This window comes from Caretta caretta, chromosome 7, assembly GCF_965140235.1.
Source record: "Caretta caretta isolate rCarCar2 chromosome 7, rCarCar1.hap1, whole genome shotgun sequence".
Taxonomy (NCBI): Eukaryota; Metazoa; Chordata; order Testudines; family Cheloniidae; genus Caretta; species Caretta caretta.
In genome coordinates, this window is record NC_134212.1 from 120,653,670 (window position 1) to 120,676,199 (window position 22,530).

At 41.2% G+C, this 22,530-nt stretch overlaps 2 protein-coding genes across 8 annotated transcripts in view; one reads left to right on the plus strand and one right to left on the minus strand.

The window, feature by feature from the left end:
- CFAP43 (cilia and flagella associated protein 43) overlaps positions 1 to 8,331 on the plus strand; it is a 94,906-nt gene extending 86,575 nt beyond the window's left edge. For all 4 annotated transcript variants that reach the window (XM_048857624.2, XM_048857622.2, XM_048857625.2 and 1 more), the window contains 3 exons: positions 3,898 to 3,978; positions 5,173 to 5,326; positions 5,900 to 8,331. In XM_048857624.2, the coding sequence (XP_048713581.1) occupies positions 3,898 to 3,978; positions 5,173 to 5,326; positions 5,900 to 6,072 (408 nt within the window). In that variant the 3' untranslated portion in view covers positions 6,073 to 8,331. The remainder of the gene's footprint in view (positions 1 to 3,897; positions 3,979 to 5,172; positions 5,327 to 5,899) is intronic.
- On the minus strand, positions 5,114 to 18,150 carry SFR1 (SWI5 dependent homologous recombination repair protein 1). 4 transcript variants are annotated; one of them, XR_012669441.1, is made up of 5 exons: positions 17,903 to 18,150; positions 14,180 to 14,295; positions 10,161 to 10,553; positions 7,512 to 8,987; positions 5,114 to 6,728 (listed from the first exon to the last, which is right to left on the minus strand). XR_012669441.1 is itself a non-coding variant. In XM_048857626.2 (4 exons), the coding sequence occupies exons 2-4, from the start codon at positions 14,273 to 14,275 to the stop codon at positions 8,796 to 8,798; spliced, it is 681 nt and encodes a 226-aa protein (XP_048713583.1). In that variant the 5' UTR covers positions 14,276 to 14,295; positions 17,903 to 18,150; the 3' UTR covers positions 5,114 to 8,795. The 4 variants fall into 4 exon arrangements, 2 of the variants coding, with proteins under 2 accessions (XP_048713583.1, XP_048713584.1); XR_012669440.1 differs by having other exon boundaries at positions 5,114 to 5,350; positions 6,609 to 8,987; XM_048857626.2 differs by having other exon boundaries at positions 5,114 to 8,987.
- Positions 18,151 to 22,530: the final 4,380 nt, after the last annotated feature.

Sequence of the window (22,530 nt, forward strand, 5' to 3'; positions counted from 1 at the left end):
CCCAGTATCTATTCAAGCCTAAGTTAATTGTATCCAATTTGCAAATGACTTCCAATTCAGCAGTTTCTCGCTGGAGTCTGGATTTGAAGTTTTTCTGTTGTAAAATAGCGACTTTCATGTCTCTAATCGCGTGACCAGAGAGATTGAAGTGTTCTCCGACTGGTTTATGAATGTTATAATTCTTGACATCTGATTTGTGTCCATTTATTCTTTTACATAGAGACTGTCCAGTTTGACCAATGTAGAGAGGGCATTGCTGGCACATGATGGCATATATCACATTGGTAGATGCGCAGGTGAACGAGGCTCTGATAGTGTGGCTGATGTTATTAGGCCCTGTGATGGTGTCCCCTGAATAGATATGTGGGCACAGTTGGCAACGGGCTTTGTTGCAACGATAGGTTCCTGGGTTAGTGGTTCTGTTGTGTGGTATGTGGTTGCTGGTGAGTATTTGCTTTAGGTTGGGGGGCTGTCTGTAGGCAAGGACTGGCCTGTCTCCCAAGATTTGTGAGAGTGTTGGGTCATCTTTCAGGATAGGTTGTAGATCCTTAATAATGCGTTGGAGGGGTTTTAGTTGGGGGCTGAAGGTGATGGCTAGTGGCGTTCTGTTATTTTCTTTGTTAGGCCTGTCCTGTAGTAGGTGACTTCTGGGAACTCTTCTGGCTCTATCAATCTGTTTCTTCACTTCCGCAGGTGGGTATTGTAGTTGTAAGAATGCTTGAATTGTAAGAATGCTTGATAGAGATCTTGTAGGTGTCTGTCTCTGTCTGAGGGGTTGGAGCAAATGCGGTTGTATCGCAGAGCTTGGCTGTAGACAATGGATCGTGTGGTGTGGTCAGGGTGAAAGCTGGAGGCATGTAGGTAGCAATAGCGGTCAGTAGGTTTCCGGTATAGGGTGGTGGTTATGTGACCATCGTTTATTAGCACTGTAGTGTCCAGGAAGTGGATCTCTTGTGTGGACTGGACCAGAGACAGACACCTACAAGATCTCTATCAAGCATTTTTACAACTATAATACCCACCTGCGGAAGTGAAGAAACAGATTGATAGAGCCAGAAGAGTTCCCAGAAGTCACCTACTACAGGACAGGCCTAACAAAGAAAATAACAGAACGCCACTAGCCGTCACCTTCAGCCCCCAACTAAAACCCCTCCAACGCATTATTAAGGATCTACAACCTATCCTGAAGGATGACCCAACACACTCACAAATCTTGGGAGACAGGCCAGTCCTTGCCTACAGACAGCCCCCCAACCTGAAGCAAATACTCACCAGCAACCACACACCACACAACAGAACCACTAACCCAGGAACGTATCCTTGCAACAAAGCCCGTTGCCAACTGTGCCCACATATCTATTCAGGGGACACCATCACAGGGCCTAATAACATCAGCCACATTATCAGAGGCTTGTTCATCTGCACATCTACCAATGTGATATATGCCATCATGTGCCAGCAATGCCCCTCTGCCATGTACATTGGTCAAACTGGACAGTCTCTATGTAAAAGAATAAATGGACACAAATCAGATGTCAAGAATTATAACATTCATAAACCAGTCGGAGAACACTTCAATCTCTCTGGTCACGCGATTAGAGACATGAAAGTCGCTATTTTACAACAGAAAAACTTCAAATCCAGACTCCAGCGAGAAACTGCTGAATTGGAAGTCATTTGCAAATTGGATACAATTAACTTAGGCTTGAATAGAGACTGGGAATGGCTTAGTCATTATGCAAGGTAGCCTATTTCCCCTTGTTTTTTCCTACCCTCCCCCCCTCAGACATTCTTGTTAAACCCTGGATTTGTGCTGGAAATGGCCCACCTAGATTATCATACACAATGTAAGGAGAGTGGTCACTTTGGATAAGCTATTACCAGCAGGAGAGTGAGTTTGGGGGGGGGGGGGTGAGAAAACCTGGATTTGTGCTGGAAATGGCCCACCTTGATTATCATACACATTGTAAGGAGAGTGATCACTTTAGATAAGCTATTACCAGCAGGAGAGTGGAGTGGGAGGAGGTATTTTTTCATGCTTTATGTGTATATAATAAGATCTTCTACACTTTCCACAGTATGCATCCGATGAAGTGAGCTGTAGCTCACGAAAGCTTATGCTCAAATAAATTGGTTAGTCTCTCAGGTGCCACAAGTACTCCTTTTCTTTTTGAGAAAGAGAACCCCCGTTCTCAAAAAAAAACCCATCAATAACAGTCGGCAAGTGCAGACCGCCCTGGAACTAGGCCCACAGGGCCCACTCAATTACTTAGCATTGGAGTATGCTGGACTGTCCCCAGCAAGCAGCCATTCAGCAGCAGGGTGGTATGCCCCATAGCTGGGGGTCTCTGCTCTGCTGGACCAGGACCACAGCCTCCCCCGCACTTGGGTGTCTTGGGCCCCTCAGCCATACAGGTATCCTCTTGCAGCACTTCTATCAGTGCTGCCCTAACCCCTCACTTAATTTGATAAGAACATGAAAACAGCCATACTGGGTCAGACTAAAGGTCCATCCAGCCCAATATCCTGTCTTCCACCAGTGGCCAGTACCAGGTGTCCCAGAGGGAATAAACAGAACAGGGAATCATCAAGTGATCCATCCCCTGTCACCCATTCTCAGCTTCTGGCAAACAGAGGCTAGGGACATCATCACTGCCCATCCTGTCCAATAGCCACTGGTATTGTCAAAATTATAAAAAAAAAATTGAATTTTGTTAAGCCTAGGTGTAACTGCAGGCACAATTGGTTCTAAACTTCCGAGTATCAATATTGGCAGTTAAAGCAAGGAATCAGGATTTCACAGCCTTAAGTAATTCATCTTTAAATAAAACATTCTTGATCTTAAATGAAAGTTCTGAAGTGCCTCCATTTGGTATGTCACAGAAAATCAAAACATTATTAGTGTGCTTTTTTTTTTTTTTTTTTAAAAAAGGCAGCCACTTTTGAATTTTCTGACTTCAGAAGTGCAAAAAGGGGACTGTTAGGACTGATGCCAACAAAAGAGCCAACAGGTACCCAAAAGGTGACTGTAAGCTGGAAAGTTCCTGCAGCAAAATCACCAACAGTGCGCTGCTATTTGTTTGGGTGATCCCAAAAAGGCTTACCTGAACCAGGAAGTGGACAAGTCATCTACAAACATCTGATTGCTATTGGTCACGAGTTATTTAAGACTACTTTGTTTCCCACCTGACAACAAGATCCTTGGAAACAATATGCTACCTATTGGTGTCTCCCAGAGAAAGATTTTAATAAATTATCTAGAAAAATTACTGTGAAAGTAAAGTAACAAAATTCAGAACTATAAGGTGGTCACTTCATAAAGAAAAAGCGTTCCTTCTCAAAAGGTACCATCTGTTAGAACTGTGCTTATGGGCTCCGTGGGACATTAGTCTCTGTCTAGCTAGATTAGGCAGAAACATTTTGCATTCTCCCCCATGAACATGACTTGGGGAGTATATCACATCTAATTAATACAGTGTAAATGGACTTAGCCAGCCTGGTTCTGTCACTGGGAGAATGGCTGGTAAAAGTGTACCTTTGCTACGTAGCGCATAACCTCCAGAGCCTTAGTCACCTAAACCATTGGACTTTCTTTTAAAACCTTTACTCTTAGAGATTACAGATTTTGAGAGCTTCTTCTAACAACAGACACACTGAGTGTATTAGGGTTAACAATGCTAGACATAATGAATGCTTGAATAGAATGTTCTCAAATATTCAAGCAGCGTCTAAGACATCATCTTAGAAATGTTCATTTTATGGTTTATAGAACTGCTTTGTGCTATCCAAGATTAAAACAAATGTTTTTTCTAAACTTTATATAGCTTAACTGCCAACCTAGGATCTTGGAATGGTTGAAATACCCAGTAGTCTGATTTCTCTCTTTTTATTCTGCAGTTCCTAAGTGTACTAAACTATGACAGCCGCATCACCCAACAGGTTTCAGTAATGGAACAGACGCTTGGTGTGATGGATAAGGTAAATCCAAAATGTGTTGTACCTATTCAGTTCCTGGGGGAGGGTGGCCAGAAGCCCGCCCACATCTAAAAGCTCCTTCCCCAGCTGGAGGTTGACAAGGTCTCATGACTTCATGGGGTGTGCAAGTACCAGAAGTTGTGGGGAAAAGTACAGCCAGAAACTGAGAAGGTTCTGGAGGAGCCAGAAAAGGGGCTGCAACCTGGCGCACTCAAGGCAGATGTATGCCAGGGTCTTCCTTATGCTGCAGAAGGGGCAAGTGTCAGGGAGAGTGGTGAAACATCAGGTACATGCCCGTGCTCACGGCTCCGTGAAGGAGCCGCCTAAATGTGTTGTAATTGAACAGATGAACCTGTGAGTAGCACTGTTCAACATAACTCCTTCCCTTCCTCCTCAACTAAGCCTCCCATTGCCCAAAACCTTGGTATTATCCTTGACACCGAACTGTGCTTCCTCACATTTGTCTGCAGATCTGCATATCACTACCTGCAGAGCATTGTGTGTGTATTCCACTCTGCTCCATTTCTAGTCAAGTTTTCCTTCAGGTCTTCATCTCCTATTGCTTTCTGTACTGAAACAGCTTTCTTTATGGGCTTCTCATATCCAGCCTCTCACTCCTACACATGCATAGTGCTGCTCGCCTACGTACAAAGAAGCATGCGCACAGCACCCATCCACTGGCTCATCCAAATAGAAATTGCCCTTGTTTTTAAAAGATTCCATGGACTTGCTCCAGCGTGTAATAACTGACACCATCCCCAACTTTGTCTCCCTATGCTCCTCCTCCCAGCTTTAGCATTTTCCGCCTTCCTCTCCATCCTTTCACACAATTTCACCAAAATTGGCAGACGAGTCTTTGTCTCTGTAGCTACTGCAATCTGAGATAGTGCTCCTGCATCTCTGCATCCTTGACTACACCTCTTTTCAAGTTTCATCTTAAAGTCTCTTTCCAGCTGGTCCATACTTCTTAGCTTTTTCCTGTCTGCTAGTGGTTACATTGATACTCCATAAAGAATGTTAGGATACAATTTGTATGAAAGGTGCTGTGTAAAATAAAGTTGCATTGTACCAACTAGCCAAATATAAAAGCAAACTGAGCCCCAAGGTGGTGTTTTAGTTGATAGATTTCCATATAAAGTTTGTTCAAGCAGCTTTATTAAAGTCTCATATTTGCTTTATTCAACTGGAAATGGACAGTTGCACAAGAAGAATGTGAAGAACCGTCAGAAAGTATTTAAAGATCTGGAGAAGCGCATCTGTCTAAAGGAACAAGCAAACTACAAACTCAGCCAGGAGCTGCAAGAAATGCTTGTGTCTGTTTCAGAAAGGCGGCACATCTTTGAAGCAGCTGGTGAGTCCCATTCTGTAGCACGCTCTAGGACACAAGTAAAAGACATTCATAAAATACAGCTCCAAAGCTGGTCAGTTCTACTCTCCATCAGCAGCACTACAGGGACAAAACACTGCCAGCAGCAGATTTTTTGTATGTTACATATACACAGCTGGTATTGCCCTGCCTAAGAGAGCTATTTCAGTATCCATCAGACACTAAGGAGATGTCTAGACTTGAGATTTTTGCTCCTGTTGTAACTCAAGTTAATTAACTGTTGTTGGTATAAGTTTATGAAACTCCACTGAAGTCGTAAAACTATTCCCATTTGCATCAGCAGAGACTTTGGTACAATGCCTTTGTCCTCTCTAAAATATAAATTCATCCCTCTTCCTCTCACCATTTGTGCCTGGGCAAAACAGAAGTAGCAGTACATTACAAGAGCAAAAATTTGTCCCCAAGTGTGAGCTCTTTTGAAAGTTTAGCCCAGACTGTACAATACTTGTCACTGAAATAATATATGCCCTGGGGCAGGGCCTACAACAATAGGTTTTTCTCTGATATGAACTATTTCTGATATTTTGCTTTGCACAGACACACAGCTGATTTCTGAAAAAGCTGCAAAGGAGCATTACCGAGATATTGTGCAGCGACGACAGCTAGTGGATCTTGCAAAAGAACAGGCCCAGGAGATTGCAGTTCTTCAGTCAGAAGTTGAAAGGCTGAGAATGAGAACATTTCCTGCCCTTTTTGAAACAGAATATTAGCAGAAGCGTACTTCCACCAACATGAACGCATATGAGTTCATCATTGCTTATCTCCTTTGCTTACCGTAGATATATCTCTCCACAAAAGAATTGATTTCTTCCTTTATTTACTATTTTAAAATATTTTACTAGACTGAGTATGAAAGCTATTTTGTACATTTTATACCCAATTTTGGTGTGCCTGTTGTAAAACTGGAATTTATGATTTCACAGCTTAATGACAGACACGTGTTTATTACTATAGAAACAGATGTTTTGAACAACATAGTCACCTTGTGTATTCTGTGGTCAGCAATGTACGTTCCTATGATGCTGAAGAATGGAAGCAATTCAGGAAACCCTGAATTGTATTTACTTAAGAAAAAGATATAGGGCAAAACTGTCAAGTAGTATAACTAAAAATAGTTTTGTTGAAAATCAAATTACTAGTATACATGTTGAATGAAATCACAAATATACTGATTATTTAAAATAAAACAGTTCATCATCATTGCTACAAGATACCATCATAACAGGCAGCATTAGGTGCACTTTACCTTGATTATATAAATTAGAAAAAACAACACTACTGCTTCATTTAACTCCCAAGTCTTGAGTTCAGGATCCTGTATTTTACCTCCTTAGTTGATGCCATCGCACACTGAACAGGTCAACATCTGTCATCACAGGAAAAAGACACGTAAAAACAGTGCTGAGAGCAGTTTTTTCAACTGCTGTAATTGACATGATACCAAGCCTTCCACGTTCAGAATTGTGTAAGTGAAGTATGAACTGTTTTTCAAAACTCTTAAATTCTGGAAGATACAATTTAAGTCTACATACGCTGTTAATAATTTTGAATCCTAAAGAGTTGAACATCTTTTCCTTTTTAAACCATTATTAGATCATCTTATTTCTGCTCTTAAATTTTATTCCACTTCACTGTATTTAAAAAAAAATAAATCTCACAGTCTGTAGATTAAATAAGCCTCATTAGAGCTACCCTACTGAACTCTTCTTAAACAGTTTCTACTATATGCCCCACTAGTGGAGTCCAACTTCAGATGTGTTGGCATGAAATTTCTTCTCACACCACTTCTCCCCGCAAAAGAGATGGGAAGCAGATAAGGAAAAGAGGAACCTTTAGTAAATTCTACCATGTGGTTTAAGATGGACCTGCACAGGAATTTCCTGCCATTACAATTTCCCCCCACCTGTTCTAAATTGTTTCTTCCCTCATCTTTCCTAGGAAATATGCCTCAAGTCAGAGCCCCATTCCAAGGTGACATCACTAACAGCATTAATACTTTTGTTTAGGAAATACTACTTTTGTTATTAAAACTTCTCAATTGCTTTTGCTGCCTCCTTCTAGATCTGACTTCTGTTTATTGCTTTATCATTTTAACTATGATTCATAAGTAGTCTAACTACCCCTCCATGGTTCTTCCCAGATTTCTTACCTCGTACCAAGTCCTCATCAGGAGGCAGGGGTTGAATTCCAATCTAGCAGAACCGAAGAGTCCTGGGAGGGCAGCTAATCCCTTCTGGATGCCCCATCTTCTTACCCAAGACACTGTTTCAGCCCCTTTTTCATTTTGGTAACTACACAGATTATCAAATGATTTAATAATAAACACTGCTTATATAAATTCCCAGTTAGCAGTAAAATTCACCTTCTACCCAAGAGGGCCTTGCTGCAGAATTTAGGTCTAGTGTCACCTGATAAACAGGAGCATGGTAATCTGAAACAGCAAAACAAAAATATGCTACTTCTAAACTCAGATTTTTCCTGATTTCCCTGCAGGTACATCAGAAGTGTCTCAGTGTTGAGGAAGGGAGTATAGATTGTCACATGTACAATAAAACAAAGTTACAGCAGATTAGGAATCTGTATGTGTACAACGAATCGGTGCATTCTGGAGGTATGGGGGGCAGTTGGGGTTCTTATAAACTTACACTGGATGAAAAGTGTTTCAAAGTAAAAAAAGAAATTCAGTGAAGAAAGTAGCTAAAATAAATGGATTGTCAAGGAGGAGATAGTCAACAGGGAATCAATTTCTCTCACAATCTCTAATTAACATAATAAAATACCACTCACAAATTAGAACTAAAACCTAAAAAGATGAAAATGGCTTTGGGATTTACTAAGAATAATTGCAGAAATGTCAATTAAATGCAGCCATTTAAACATATTAGACACAGTTCTGTTTTTGTTAAGCACCATAGAATATGTATTGCTTCTAGTATCACAAGAAATAAAGCCATGCACAAAAACCTCAATATGCTTCAGTAATTGAGAATATGCAATGTGATTACACCTGAACTTAACCCTTAGAAAGCTCGCATCAATTGACTAGCAAACTGAAGAAACTTCCAGAATATGTATGTGTTGAATTCCTCGACATCTTAGTCTTAACTAGAAAAAAACAGTTAACTTGACCCCATTATATCAAACGAGAATGTACAATGTAAAAAAGATATGAGAAGATACAGCCCGCTGCTTAATTACAATATTACTAGATTTCATTTTCACATTTCACTAATGGCAATTTTCTCAGTAAATAAGTTTCTATCATATAAGTCAAGAGATAATCCTTTCCAGAAAACTACATAAGCACAGTCTATTACAACAATCCACTACTGAAACAAACTATCATGATGGTTTAATACTTATGATGCAATCAGTTGATATTTAATCTTTTCTGAAGACTTTTTTTTATAACCGAGACCTTTGTAATGGTAAATTACATATCTGTAAAGTCATCTTCTGCTCTGCTGTAGTGTAGTAACTTGTCTTCTAATCCAAAATTGTCTATCAACAGAGTGAGGCTCAGTTTACTGCCATCTGTAGACAAAGCTGACTGGAGTTCATAAAGCATCAACTGGGTGCTGCATCTCCATTTCGTTATCAAAGACTGCAATTCTGATGGGTTATTCTGAAACGGTGGGGGGAAAGGTTACTTACTGAGTTGCAGAAATTATAGAAAAATAATACTTGGAACTTTACAGATATTTATATAACTTAATTAACTGAAGGCGCCCCAAAACAATTACAATAAAAAGCTATATGCAGAGAGAATTTCTGCCTCCTCTGGAGTGGAATGCAACAATTACTTCTGTAGTGGTGCTGTCCAGGACAAGAAGTGGGAAAACAGCTCATCCACTTAAAACTATATGGAAGCTTAGGTATGAAGAATGTAATTAAGTGAATTAGAATTTGACCCCTCATCTCCTACAAAAAGTTGCATGGATCTTTATCATCTACATATAGGATCTCTGCACTTTCAGCAGTACAATATCCACTAACAATGATGGCAAATTAAGTTGTAATCGAACAGAGAAGTGCTATCTCGTGAATCAACACTGTTTTCAGCAATACCTAGGGCTGCATCAACATTGGCAGCATTCAGACCCAAGAACCTAACACGGTGGAAAAAAAGGGCCAGTGCCTTGTCTGTGGTTGTTTCTATTAGTAGAGCTGTACTGTTAGTAAATTGCACATCCAATTTTGTCTAGTGTAGACAAGCATTGGTAGTCTCCCAGTCAAGTGCGAACACTTTTCACAATAAAAGACAGAGGTCAAGAACAGTTAAAGATGTATTTGAAGTAAACATCAGGTTTAAAAGTCATTCTTAAAGAGCTACATTATTTTGCATTATTTTTATTGCATTTCTTTTAGTTTGGATGATGAAAACAGAACAGTCTTTCATTTTGGTTTCTCATCAGTTTCAATTTCAGGTTCTCATGTATTAGCCCAATGCTGCAATCTTTAGGCTTGAAACACTACTAAGGAATGTTTTCGTTTTAAAAAAATATTTTTCCAATAGAATTTAAAAGAACACACAGAGAAACATTTCTACTGGAGTTGGTCACAATTTTTTGAATTTTGAAATTAAATTTAAAACAGAAAAACAAAAATAAATAAATCAACCAACTTTCTTCCCTGCTTTTTGACTAGCTCTAATTTCTGCTGGTTTTAGGAGTTTATAAAAATGTCTTTTTACAGAACCAAAATTTGCCCTGATATTGTCCCTTGCCTGGCACCATTTCAAAAAACATTAAAAGACTTAGAGCTGAGATAGTGTGACCTATTCAGAAACTCTTCTCACCTTGGACCTGTACATCTTGACCAGTTTGAGTCTTCGAAGCAGCTCTTCCTTCTCTTGGACCTGCTTCAGCAATCTTAATTTTTCCTCCAGTAGTTCTTGTTGACTAAGGTCAGCCCCCAACACCACAGAGTGTGGAGAATTCTGAACAAATCTACAGCAATGTCTCTCCTGTAAAGGACTACTCAAACTTATATCTGCAGCACAGTTCTTCTCCAGGATTTCACAACTATCTTGTAATCTAGAACAGGCTCCTTTTGCCAACAGAGCCCCTTCTTCAGAAGTACTGTAATCTTTTTCTTCAATATCTACTTTAAGGCGTTTTGCCACAGTGAAACTGGAATTAAACGAACGTCTTGCTTTCTTTAATCGCTCCTTAAGTGTTGTGCTCATTGGCTAAAGAAAATGACAAAGGAACAAAAAAAAATCAAACAATATTTTGGCTAATATAAACTGTTTATTTGGGAGAAGTAAGAACAGAAGTGACTTTAATATAAGTAGTAAGTTTACCAGTTCAATTTTTACAGTATATGTAAACCCCACTATAATGTAAATTTTCACAATTACCACTACATATTTCACAAATGTGACTGAGCAGTTATCTTCCTCCTCTCATGTATACCTACACACACTCCCTCAGCAGCTAGATGTAAGAAAGAGTTGTGGCTCCAATTTTCCTCACTTCATCTCTCAGGACTAAATCCTGCTGTCCTTATTCAATGACTCCAGGAGAATTTTCTTTAAGGAAGTACAACTATCCTAATTGTCAAAATTTAGAAACTGTTACAGGTCAGTATGTTAACATCACTGTAAAAAAATCTTAGCATGGAAATCTACTCCTGGAGGCTTCAGAACTAGAGGGAACTCAAGATAACTACTGGATCAATAGCACAGCCTTGTAATTTCCCCCCACCTTTTAGTTTCAATATTGCTCACAATGTGCTATGTACTTTCCAAATATAAAGCCTAGCATGAACTCCCCAAAGTAGGAAAATTAATAGTTAAAAGAAAACTACAATGTGATATTTGGTAGTACAATCACTATAAATATAATTATAAAGAAGTAAATCAATAAGTTTCTGGAAATAAAAACCAATAATAATTTTTTTAAAGAAACCTCTGCCTACATGACCAGTTAATGATGCAAAGTAGGACTGAAGGAATCCTTTCCTCCACTGGACAGCACTGCAAGTCAAGCATTTCAAAGTTATTTGTAAGGCAGATCCCCTGTTTTTTTGTTTAAGGGAAAAAACACAAATCTGTAAGTACTAAACAAAAAATTAAATGATAGAATTCAGCTTATAGTAGCTTTGAAACTGTTTTCAAGTGTTTTCTACTAGGAAAATTCTTGCAGGTCTATTCTGCAGGAAAGAAAGCTGCCTCACTGAATGTAAACACAGATATATCTAAATACTGCTTTAAAAATCAATTCAACATATATTCTTCTTATGAGCCTGAATTTGCCACCCTGATTCAAATTGAGTAGCACTCAAAATCCAAACGGGACTACTTGCACAGTAAAGTACTACTCAACATGTGTACGGGTGAAAGCATTGAACCATACTAAATTAATTTAAAGTAATTTAAGTTAACTAATTCAAACATAATATACTCCTGGGGAAATTCTGCACCACTGCGCAAGCACAGAGTTAAGGTCCCTTGAAGAATAATTGACTCTGATGGGGAGGCGAAGGGAAGCCGCAAGAGAGGTCACGCTGCAATTATACCTTTCACCCAACAGGGGCTGATGTGCCAGAAGAGAAGGCAGCTGGCTCACAGGCTGGAGCAGCCAGCTGTGGAGAAGAAGGGAGCAGAGGCTGCCTTTCTCGCAGCACTCTGCCCATGAAGCCAGGTGAGAAGGCACAGAATATAGGGGAGACAGAGTGGTGCTGCTGGCGGGTGGGGGTGTTTACACAGACTGGGGTTCAGAAGGGCTAGTGGGGCGCATAGGAGCTAGTGGGGCAATAACACTGAGCCAGGGTCTGAATGGGAGTGGGGGTGCAGATATGCCTGGCTGAAAGGGAGATGCTAGGGGTCAGCCAGGGTCTGCATGAGGGAGGCTCCCTAACTCCTTAACAGTCCCTCCCCCTCAAATAAAACTGTTCCATACTTCTCCCACCCACACCCAGCAACCCTCCAGTTTTATTCCCAGGCTCCTTCCCAGCAATTACTTCCCTTTTTCTTAGCTCCTCCATTACCCTGACTCCCCCAAGCCTTTGCACTGCTTCTGAGGGGTGAGGGAAATACGTTTCTATATTGTAGTTTAAATGAATTATTACTCAAAGTTCTGTATTAATATGCCTAGTAAGGAATCTATTTATCAAAAAAATTTTCCTGAATCTTTTTTGTTGTCTCTTTTATTACAGACCTACTTGCTAACAGGTATTTTGAAATAAATTACCAAAATAACTGAAAAAAGAAAAGGAGTACTTGTGGCACCTTAGAGACTAACCAATTTATTTGAGCATGAGCTTTCGTGAGCTACAGCTCACTTCATCAGATGTATACCGTGGATGAAGTGAGCTGTAGCTCACGAAAGCTCATGCTCAAATAAATTGGTTAGTCTCTAAGGTGCCACAAGTACTCCTTTTCTTTTTGCGAATACAGACTAACACGGCTGTTCCTCTGAAACCTGTCAAAATAACTGAAACTGGCATTATTATATTGTGTTATTTTGACATATAAAATATGCAGAATTTTTTAAATATTGTGCACAGAATTTTTATTTTTTTGGCCCAACGCTTTTAATTTTTTGGCCCAGCATTCCCCCAGAAATAATAATAGGCATCTTCCACTGTTGCAGTTCTCCAGCTGTAATGGTTATCCCAGGTAGCCAGTCCTCAGATTTCTATCTGAAACAAGCATTACCACTATTTCTACTACATCAACCATTGAACATCACTGGACCTCAGACATGGTCATCAGAAGAATCAAATAAGTGTCAGGCTTGCGGCCAAGAGACATTTATATTCCAAACTGCTTTTTAAAGACCAAGGCCACCATTTTAGAGTGGTTATGGTTTTGAGTGCCTCAGTGTTAGAGTGACTAATCTGAGGTACCTTACAGGGCTTAATTTTAGAAGGTGGGTGCTCAGCACTTTCCGAAAACCCAAAGTCACTGAATTCAAAAATCACTAGTCATCCTTGAAGATCTTTGCCTACTATTTTATATCCTTATAAAATATTTAAACAATATAGTTAAAAGACACTTATCACAATCTGCCTATGCTGGCCAGGCCCCTGTTTTAATGTGTGCCATGGTCAATTTAACATCACTAACACGGTGCATGCAGGGGCATTACATCAGAGAAGGAATAGGCAATGTAGAGCTGAACATCATAAGACCTAATACATTGCATTTCTATTTTGCATAGAGTTTTTCATACAAGCTGTGCTCCAAACTTAGAGTTAAATAATACCAATTTGATTTCAGGTATGATGTGAAAACAGATAGGAAAGTCAGCATGGAAAGCTGTCAGATGCAGCGAAGGGTAATGCTGTTATAACTGTGGTAAGACTGTGATGTGACGACTAAACTAGTGCTAAGTGAACAAAGGGGGGCAAGGTCGGGGAAGAGTGGGCTGGAGCAAGGGCAATGTGATTGTATTATTCTGCCTGTACTTTGACACATACAGAAGCAGCAGCACCATTCTGCACATGCTGGAGCCCAGAGAACTGAGACTTGGAGCCTTTTGTACAGATGGGAAGAAGGATTTAAAAAAAGTGAGTTTAAATAACGTCCTGAATATCTTTATAGGTATTTATAAGGTTTCTATCAGCTTTTAGCTCGGCATTCAGGGTGTGCAGCACTTAATCCATGTCATAATCAAAGCACACATACTTAGAGAACATTACCCATTAATTTTAATTCTGGGCATAAACTATCTGTTCCCACATATATTCTGTCAAAGTATTCCATAGACCGCCAAACATCAAGTAAAGTTTGCTCACTATTGGTGTTGCAATACCTAGCTACAATGGGAAAACCTCACTAATAGAATGGTATATAAAAGGTTTTCATACCTTTTTCCCTGAGCCACTGCTCTGAGGAGCTAGTGTCCCACAGTCCTTTGGAGTACTGCACGGTGATGTTGATTTGTCTAACAATGGTGTTTCCATCTCGAGAATAAGTTAATATACTGTAGAAATAATACAGAAACATATTAATATGAAGAATAGACATATAACTTGACAAGTCAGGTCTTTTTCCCTTTGCTTAAGGTTAGAATGTGATGAAACAGGACCACCAAGTGGCCAGGGAAACAAGTTAAAAGCAATGGTAAGAAAATACCAACACTAGGCTATTTTCCAGTTGTTCAGTTTCCAAAGTCATCTGTTTATATAGGGCCTTATTCTGCCAACCTAATTTCCATGGAGTCGTACATTGGTCTGTGAGTAGCCCTCTTTATTACAATAGGACAGCGTTTCCCAAACTTCTTTGGCCACGAAACACTTTTTAGCCTATTACGGAACACTTACAATATTATTTTGTAGTAGTTTCATTTTCAAATAAAAAATTGCATTATTTATGCTCAAATATAATTTTACGCCATGATATTCAATACAAGATCTATCAATAACCGGAAAAAGTTTTATGTTAAATTATAGTCATTCAAAAAGAGTTGTAAACTACGCTTCAAATATGCAAAATTTAGAATTAAAAAAAATTTAAAGACGCTTTTTTTTAATTACGATTCTTTCATAGAACACCTATTCACATCGTGCGGAACACAGTTTGGGAAACGCTGCAATAGGACAAATGGCAGTACTATTCAGTAGAAGGTTGGCAAAACTTGGCCTTTATTGTTAAGTTTTGTCTATTTATTTGTCTCTTTGGTCTTAATGTAGGATTAGAGATAATATACTGCATAGAAAGAAGAAAAATTAATATAAAATTAATATGGTTTCCAGTCTCCATCATCAGCCTCTGTCATTTGCACCAACACTGGTGGGCTCTCTCAAACTCGCCACAGGCAGTGAGTGGCATGTATTTATAAAGACATGGAATCTATTATCATATGCTCGAAAAAGGCTAGATCCTGCTATATCTTACTCATATGCATAATCCTCACTGCAAACGGACACCCCATCGACTTCAAAACTTGAGCAATTCTTACTACTTGTCTGAGTAAGGATTACTCCTATGTGTAAGGCCTTGAAGAATCAGTATCTTGGTTTGGCCATTTCTCACTTAGAGATAAAAGGTTGCTAAGAGCCAAAGGATTTTTATTGTTCAACTGTACAAGCAATTAAGATTATTAAAAAAATAAAACAATAATTATATATACAGGGGCTCTGAAAAATAATCTAGTATCTTCTTTGAAGTGTGATCCTTGTAGGCATGCCCCATGGATAAATGTATTACTCAAGTAAATGGAATTTTTAGATTAAAATGAAGATGCCCCAATTTGCTCATCAAAGCACACCGATTAACATGGTAAGTAGTACTTCTCCACACATACCAACTTTACATTGATTTGACAACATTTAATTTAGTTTATGCAGTGGAGTGTAGCTGTGTCGGACGATATTAGAGAGACAAGATTAGTGAGGTAATATCTTTTATTGCACCAACTTCTTCTGAAGTTTTCTTCTTCTGAAGAACAACAGAAGTTGGTCAAAGAAAAAAAAAATTAACTCTCCCACCTTGTCTCTTCAATTTAGTTTGGCATTTCTGAACCACCTGCTAATGCCCAACATGCAGCTGGGAAGTTGTCAGTTATGCCTTCCAATGCCTAGAGACTGATATTAGCAGTTTACAAACAGAATAGAGAAGCCTTTTAAAATTAAGGATATTTAAACAAGTTACATGAGTAGTGTAAGATTACATGAGGTACTATCTCCCCACAGGCTGAGGGCACCAAAGCTGCAGCTCTCCAAAACCTTACTGTCTCAAAGAACGAGCTACAAGGGAATCCAAGTCAGGTCTGCATGGCTGCATAGACAAAGTATTAGCCCTTATTTGTCTTACTGCTAAATCAAATCCATGTTACCCTGTCATTCAAGATTCAGCACATAGCATTCTATTTTAGGTTAATTTTCTAAAAGGCTGTTAATCATGTGTCTTAGCAACTAATACATTCTGAAAATGCATTTTCAGAATGTAACAGTGATAAGTTATTTTCAGAGCATAGGGGTAAGTTACTTCATAGTTTGAGCAAGAGGCTAGGAAAAATTCACATCATACCTATACAATATTTCACAGATAAGTAGAGAGTCTCTCCCCACTAAGCAACAGAACATTTTAAAACCTGAAAACAGCCTTCAATAGAGCTCTCAGTCTTTCTGAAATCCAATGGCTCAGTTAGCCTTTACACAGGTTAGTTTTCTTCAGGAAATAATTTATTCTACTAACAAAAAATTTCCAAGGGAATTTCCAAAATTTCCAATCTGTAATTGCACTTCTCCACAGGTCTCTGCAACTCTGCCCTGCACAGTGAGAATCCTCCCCTTATGAATCAGGATCAATTTTATTCCCATGCAAAAACACCATTTAACATATAAAAACAGCTTCTTCCATTGTAAATGAAACCACTGGGAAGTAGGGGAGCAGTAGCTTTTCCTCAGCTCTGCCACTGACTCCCAGTGAGGCCTTGGGCTAGTCCCTTCTGTGCCTCAGTTTGCCCTATGGCACAATGGAGGTAATGCTGTTTACCTTGTGAACAGCTTTGAGATACACAGTGGACAAACATATTATCAGAGATAGTTATTACTGTCATTTCATGCTCAGCGAGCTTTGCGCCCTGATTAACCAAGGCAGAGCTACGGGACAGACCATAGGCAGGGTCAGTGCTCTCAGCAGTTCGTCTGACACATGGGAACCCCTGCCCCCCACATACTGCCATCCCCTGCAGGGCACAGCCCCCACCCAGGAAATACCAGTGCTGGGGTGTGGGGGGGAATCACCCCATTAACACGGGGTAACCCCTGCAGCTGCCATCCCCTGCGGGGCACAGCCCCCTCCCAGGCAATACCAGTGCTGGGGTGTGGGGGGGAATCACCCCATTAACACGGGGTAACCCCCCCCAAGCTGCCATCCCCTGCAGGGCACAGCCCCCTCCCAGGCAATACCAGTGCTGGGGTGTGGGGGGAAATCACCCCATTAACACGGGGTAACCCCCCCCCAAGCTGCCATCCCCTGCGGGGCACAGCCCCCTCCCAGGCAATACCAGTGCTGGGGTGTGGGGGGAAATCACCCCATTAACACGGGGTAACCCCCCCCCAAGCTGCCATCCCCTGCGGGGCACAGCCCCCTCCCAGGCAATACCAGTGCTGGGGTGTGGGGGGAAATCACCCCATTAACACGGGGTAACCCCCCCCCAAGCTGCCATCCCCTGCGGGGCACAGCCCCCTCCCAGGCAATACCAGTGCTGGGGTGTGGGGGGAAATCACCCCATTAACACGGGGTAACCCCCCCCCAAGCTGCCATCCCCTGCGGGGCACAGCCCCCTCCCAGGCAATACCAGTGCTGGGGTGTGGGGGGAAATCACCCCATTAACACGGGGTAACCCCCCCCCCAAGCTGCCATCCCCTGCGGGGCACAGCCCCCTCCCAGGCAATACCGGGGTGGGGGGGGGAAATCACCCCATTAACCCGGGCCCCTCCCACCCTGTACACGCGGAGGTGGGACTCGAAGGGGCTGGACTAGCCCCCCGGTAGCTGGGGCCCGACCCCCAGGCAATGGGGGAGGGGTGGCTGACGTGACCCCCTCCGCTGCGAGGGGGGGAGGGGCTTTCCCCTCGGTACCTCACGCTCCTCAGCGGGCCCCCCCCGCCTGACGCTGCGGCCTGACGCTCGCTCGGTCGGGTTAAAATGGCTCCAGTCCAATCTCCCGCTCAAGGGGAGGGGGGAGGGGCCGGGCTTGGGGGCGCGGGCGCGGGCGCGGAGAGGAAGGAGCGGTCGGGCGCGTGTAGGAAAGAGAGATCCCGAGGCCGCCTGTCAGCTCCCAGGGGGGAGAGACACGGCGTGCGGTCGGGCGCGCGAAGAGAAACTCCCATCCCGCTTTGCGGAGTGGCCACCGGCTGGGCGTGGCCAGAGGGGGGAAAGTGTCGACTCGCGGGCGGGCGGGAATGAAGAGAGGGGAAGGGGGCAGGGCGTGTGCACACACATGGGGCGGGGGGGAGGAGGGTTGTGGAGCTGCCTGGCCCAGGCTGAGTTGGGAGGCAGGGAGGGGATTTCAAAATACCTAGAGGGGGAATATTGGGGGTTTATTTCTAGCCCTCCGCAGCATCATGCAGTGCCCCGCAAACCAGGGGGACACCCTTATCTCCCCCAAGCCAGGTAGCTGGTTATTCAGTGGCATAGGGGCAGCATCAAAGTCATGCAGCTGGGTGAATAATTATACCCCTGTCCCCATTTGACACTCACTCAGCTTCCCAGTTGGGCTACTGTCCACCCCAAATGCTAGCACTGTTCTGGATGTTTCATTGACAAAACTGGCCCTGGGCATCTCACGGAAACTCTCCCTCACGCGAGGGAGATACTGCCTGAAAATGAGCCCCCGTGGGAAACCATCTCTACTTGGGGCAGACCTGACAGAACAGGCAAGAGATAGCGTTACCACCCGCTATGCCCATGGTGAGGCTAAAAAATAGCCCATGGAAAGAAGGACAGAAGTGCAAAAGGGCAAAGACAGGAGCAATTAGATTTTCCTAAAGTCAAAGCTAAATGAAATCATATGAAGAGTAAAGAAAAGAGAATATGAAAAAAAAAATGAAAATAAAGCAGCATGATTGGGGGAAAGGGCTTTGAGAGGCAGAAAATATGGATAGTTAGTCCATAAAGGGAAAATCAGAGGACCAAATAATTTTTAAAAGGAAGTAAGTGAGAGACAGACAGACACATGTCTATTCCTGACACCACTTCAATATTGTGTTCAATTTTTGGTCTTCTGTTGCAGAGCAAACAGCCCAAAACAGAACTCCACTTGCCCAATTTAAAATTCAATTTAAGAATGGCTATGCATCTAGTTGGTAGCATCTAATGGCAGAACTAGCCACTAAACTGTGCATATTTTTTATAAAAAGAAAAGGAGTACTTGTGGCACCTTAGAGACTAACAAATTTATTTGAGCATAAGCTTTCGTGAGCTACAGTTGCATCCGATGAAGTGAGCTGTAGCTCACGAAAGCTTATGCTCAAATAAATTTGTTAGTCTCTAAGGTGCCACAAATACTCCTTTTCTTTTTGCAGATACAGACTAACACGCCAGCTACTCTGAAACATACTTTTTATATCACTGGACCCTGCATAAAGTTCTCTCAGTTCCATGCAATAGATCTCTGCTCTTGTATTCTGCTCTCCCCCTTTGGGTGTAGATCTCTCAGTGACATCAGAACATAATCTTATATCCCATCAAGTAAAAAAAGTTCAAGTAGGATACGTTATTCTTGAAGCACATGCGTTTTTACTTATCATTTGAAGGGATCTTGCCACATCTGGTAAGCCCAAAATGTGACCTGTGCCTCTTGTATCTGCAATAAAAATCTAATCATTTTTTAAAATATGTTAAAATCTGTCTCTTTAGACCTACGATGAAAGTTGTGTGTCATGTTTTAGCAAAACTCCTAATACAATTGCACTTTTCAAGTGGGTAGAAATTCAAATGTACAGTAACCATATAGCATGTCTCAAAGTTCTCATCAAGTCTTCTTCCGCCTTAGTGATGATAACTTTTTTAGATTACTCACTCTTGGTTGTGCAGACATCCTAATATTTCAGTTGCACAAGATGAACGGAGTTTTAGATTTTAGATATTCTTAACTGCTAAGATTCCATTAAGATTTTACAAGAACCTATTGTGAAAAATGTAGATTACCAACAGAAGCATTATATACTTAATTATTATTACAGTAGTGTAGCACGTAGTAACTGCAACTGAAATCAGGATTCCGTTGTGCTAGGTGCCTATGCATGTAGAAAATAAGACACAGCTGCATGTCCAGAAGAATTTATAATCTAAACAGACTAGACAAAGGGTATGAAAAAAGAAATATTATCCCTATTCACAGGCAGGGAGCACAGCTACAGAGGTATTATGGTCTTGATTCAGCACGGTACTTATGCACATGCTTAGTTCCCCTGAAGTCGATTAACTTGCCCAGGGTCACACAGGAAGTCTGTGGTAAAGCTGGGAACTGAACTGCAATTTTTGTGCATCCCAGTCCGGGGCCTTAATCATAAAACCACCTGTCCTAATGGCTAGTATGGACGTTCAGTACTTCAGGGTAGCAAGAGGGATAAAACCAAAATCCTCCTGCTTGAAAAGAACATGTTCCTATTACGTATGCTAGAGGAGAATCTTCATTATCTCTTACCAGCATTATAGGGTTTATGGCATATTGTAAAGCACTTCTAATTGCATCCAGTAGAGGGCATTGCTACATACACACAACTAGCCGCTTCATTACAATATGCTAGATTATAAATTAATAGTGGCTATTGTTTAATTCTTTTTTCATTTCATAAGAAGAATGATTTTGTTTAAGCAAAACAAGACAGAAATGAAGTGAATTTGCAGGATGTTTTTCACCAGATTATATCAATTTTGAGGTCTAATTGCAGAATATGATATTGTCCCTTGAACCTCTTCAGGGATGCTTTGTTGACTAAAGAACAAAGGACCATATGTAACTCCAATTTAGTTTCCTCTATTCCTTGGCACTTTAATACATAAAGTGCCATCTGACTCTTCTCTCTTCAATTTATACCAGTTTACCCCAGAATCTAACTGTACATGTTCAGAGCCTTGTATGGCATGATCTCACTCGTTAATCTTTCGTTCCTAAGAAAGCACTAACATTCAAACACTAGCACTGATTGCACAAGAGCATCACCCATATTCTGTTCCAGTGTAAGAGCTTACGTTGTCCATAGTAGCAAAACAGTTGATGTTTGTGAGATATGTAGGGCGTAAATAATCTAGATCCAGGATTTAGAGGACCCAGATTAAATGTCATGGATTCTGCATTCTAAAAGTTCCTGCATCATTACAAAGCCTATTTTGAAACCAGTTGCAAGGCAGCTAAGATCTTCCCCATAAGTCTTGTTGATGCTGATGTTATTCAACATACTGAGCAGCAAGTCCAAATCCATGCATAGGTTAACCTCTGTTCTAATTTTCTGAGATCAGTAGGTTTTACGAAAAGCCGTATGATTTATCCTGACACGTAAAGCACACTGCACACTCTGCATATTTTCTATAGCTGGAGGCAGTAAGGTGGAGTGTTTTTATGTCCTCCACCACTAGCTGCTGCAGAAATTTCCAAAGTTCTTCCCATGACAGTGTGGGCCTAAGGCTGTGTTTTCACTGGCCGCACAGGTCTGAATAATATTTGCTCCTTGAAAAGTGTTCTGACTTGTTTATACCCATACGAGTGTAAGAAAAGATGACTTTATAGGCCACTTTCATGGAGTTGTGCAAGCTGATTCCAGGTCTAAACTTGACTAAGTGGGTCAGAGTCTGCTCTCACAATGGTGTAAATGGGTAGCAATTCCACAAAGATCAATGGAACGACAGTGTAAGACTAACACAAGAGCAGAATCTCACCTACTCTGTCTTGGGTTTGAAGTTCGTTTGGGGCTTCTTTTACAATACTCTTCAATTTCATAAGAGAGTCTTCCTGGAAAGAAAAACAAGTGTAATTTATTATAGCTGTGCAGCATTGCAACTCCTGATTAGAAAGGATATATCGAAATGCCAGCTAACATGGACTTCCTGATTCCTTTTACTGCTTTACCTCCGAATACCTAAGTGGGTGATGCCAGGTGGTAATAACAGGGAGTAGCAGCAGACTATGCCTTCTCTTTCTGTGTTTGTGGGATTTTCTCTGGTGTAGTCATGAAAAAAAATTATGAACATGTTTGAAGTCTTTACAAGATTTTAAAAGAAGAGACAGGGAAGGGAAACAATAAACAGACCTCCAGTGTTTCTGTGCTTGGCAGGGAACTGACTGAGCATTATTTTAGAAAATTCAAACCTTTCACATTTTAACTTCAACCCTTTGCCCAAACTAGGCACCAAGCTACAAATGTTGACACTTGTGATGGTCTAAGCATGTGCTTGTTGTGTTAAAGATATTTGGTAGATGTTGGTTTTATTAAGAAAGGTTCAGCTTTTGCATTTTAATTCACAGCCCAGGAAAGTGTTAAATCTTAGTTTTGCATTCTGCTTTCAAAACTTCTTCAAAAACAAAAAGTGGCATTTCTGGGGGATGACCCAATGGATATTACCGGGGGTAACTATGTGAGAAACAAAACTTTTACTTTCAAGCTTGACCCTTGTTTCCTTTCCTTCCTTGATCATAGACTTCAAGGCCAGAAGGGACCATTATGATCACCTAGTTCAGCAGTTCTCAAACTGTGGGTCAGGACCCC

Coding starts and splice junctions, on each gene's coding strand:
- SFR1 (XM_048857626.2), bottom strand. CDS start 14,275: ATGGAAACACCATTGTTAGACAAATCAACATCACCGTGCAGTACTCCA. Junction 10,554..14,179: donor GCAGTGGCTCAGGGAAAAAG/GTATGAAAACCT, acceptor CATTTTCTTTAG/CCAATGAGCACAACACTTAA. Junction 8,988..10,160: donor TCAAGATGTACAGGTCCAAG/GTGAGAAGAGTT, acceptor CCACCGTTTCAG/AATAACCCATCAGAATTGCA.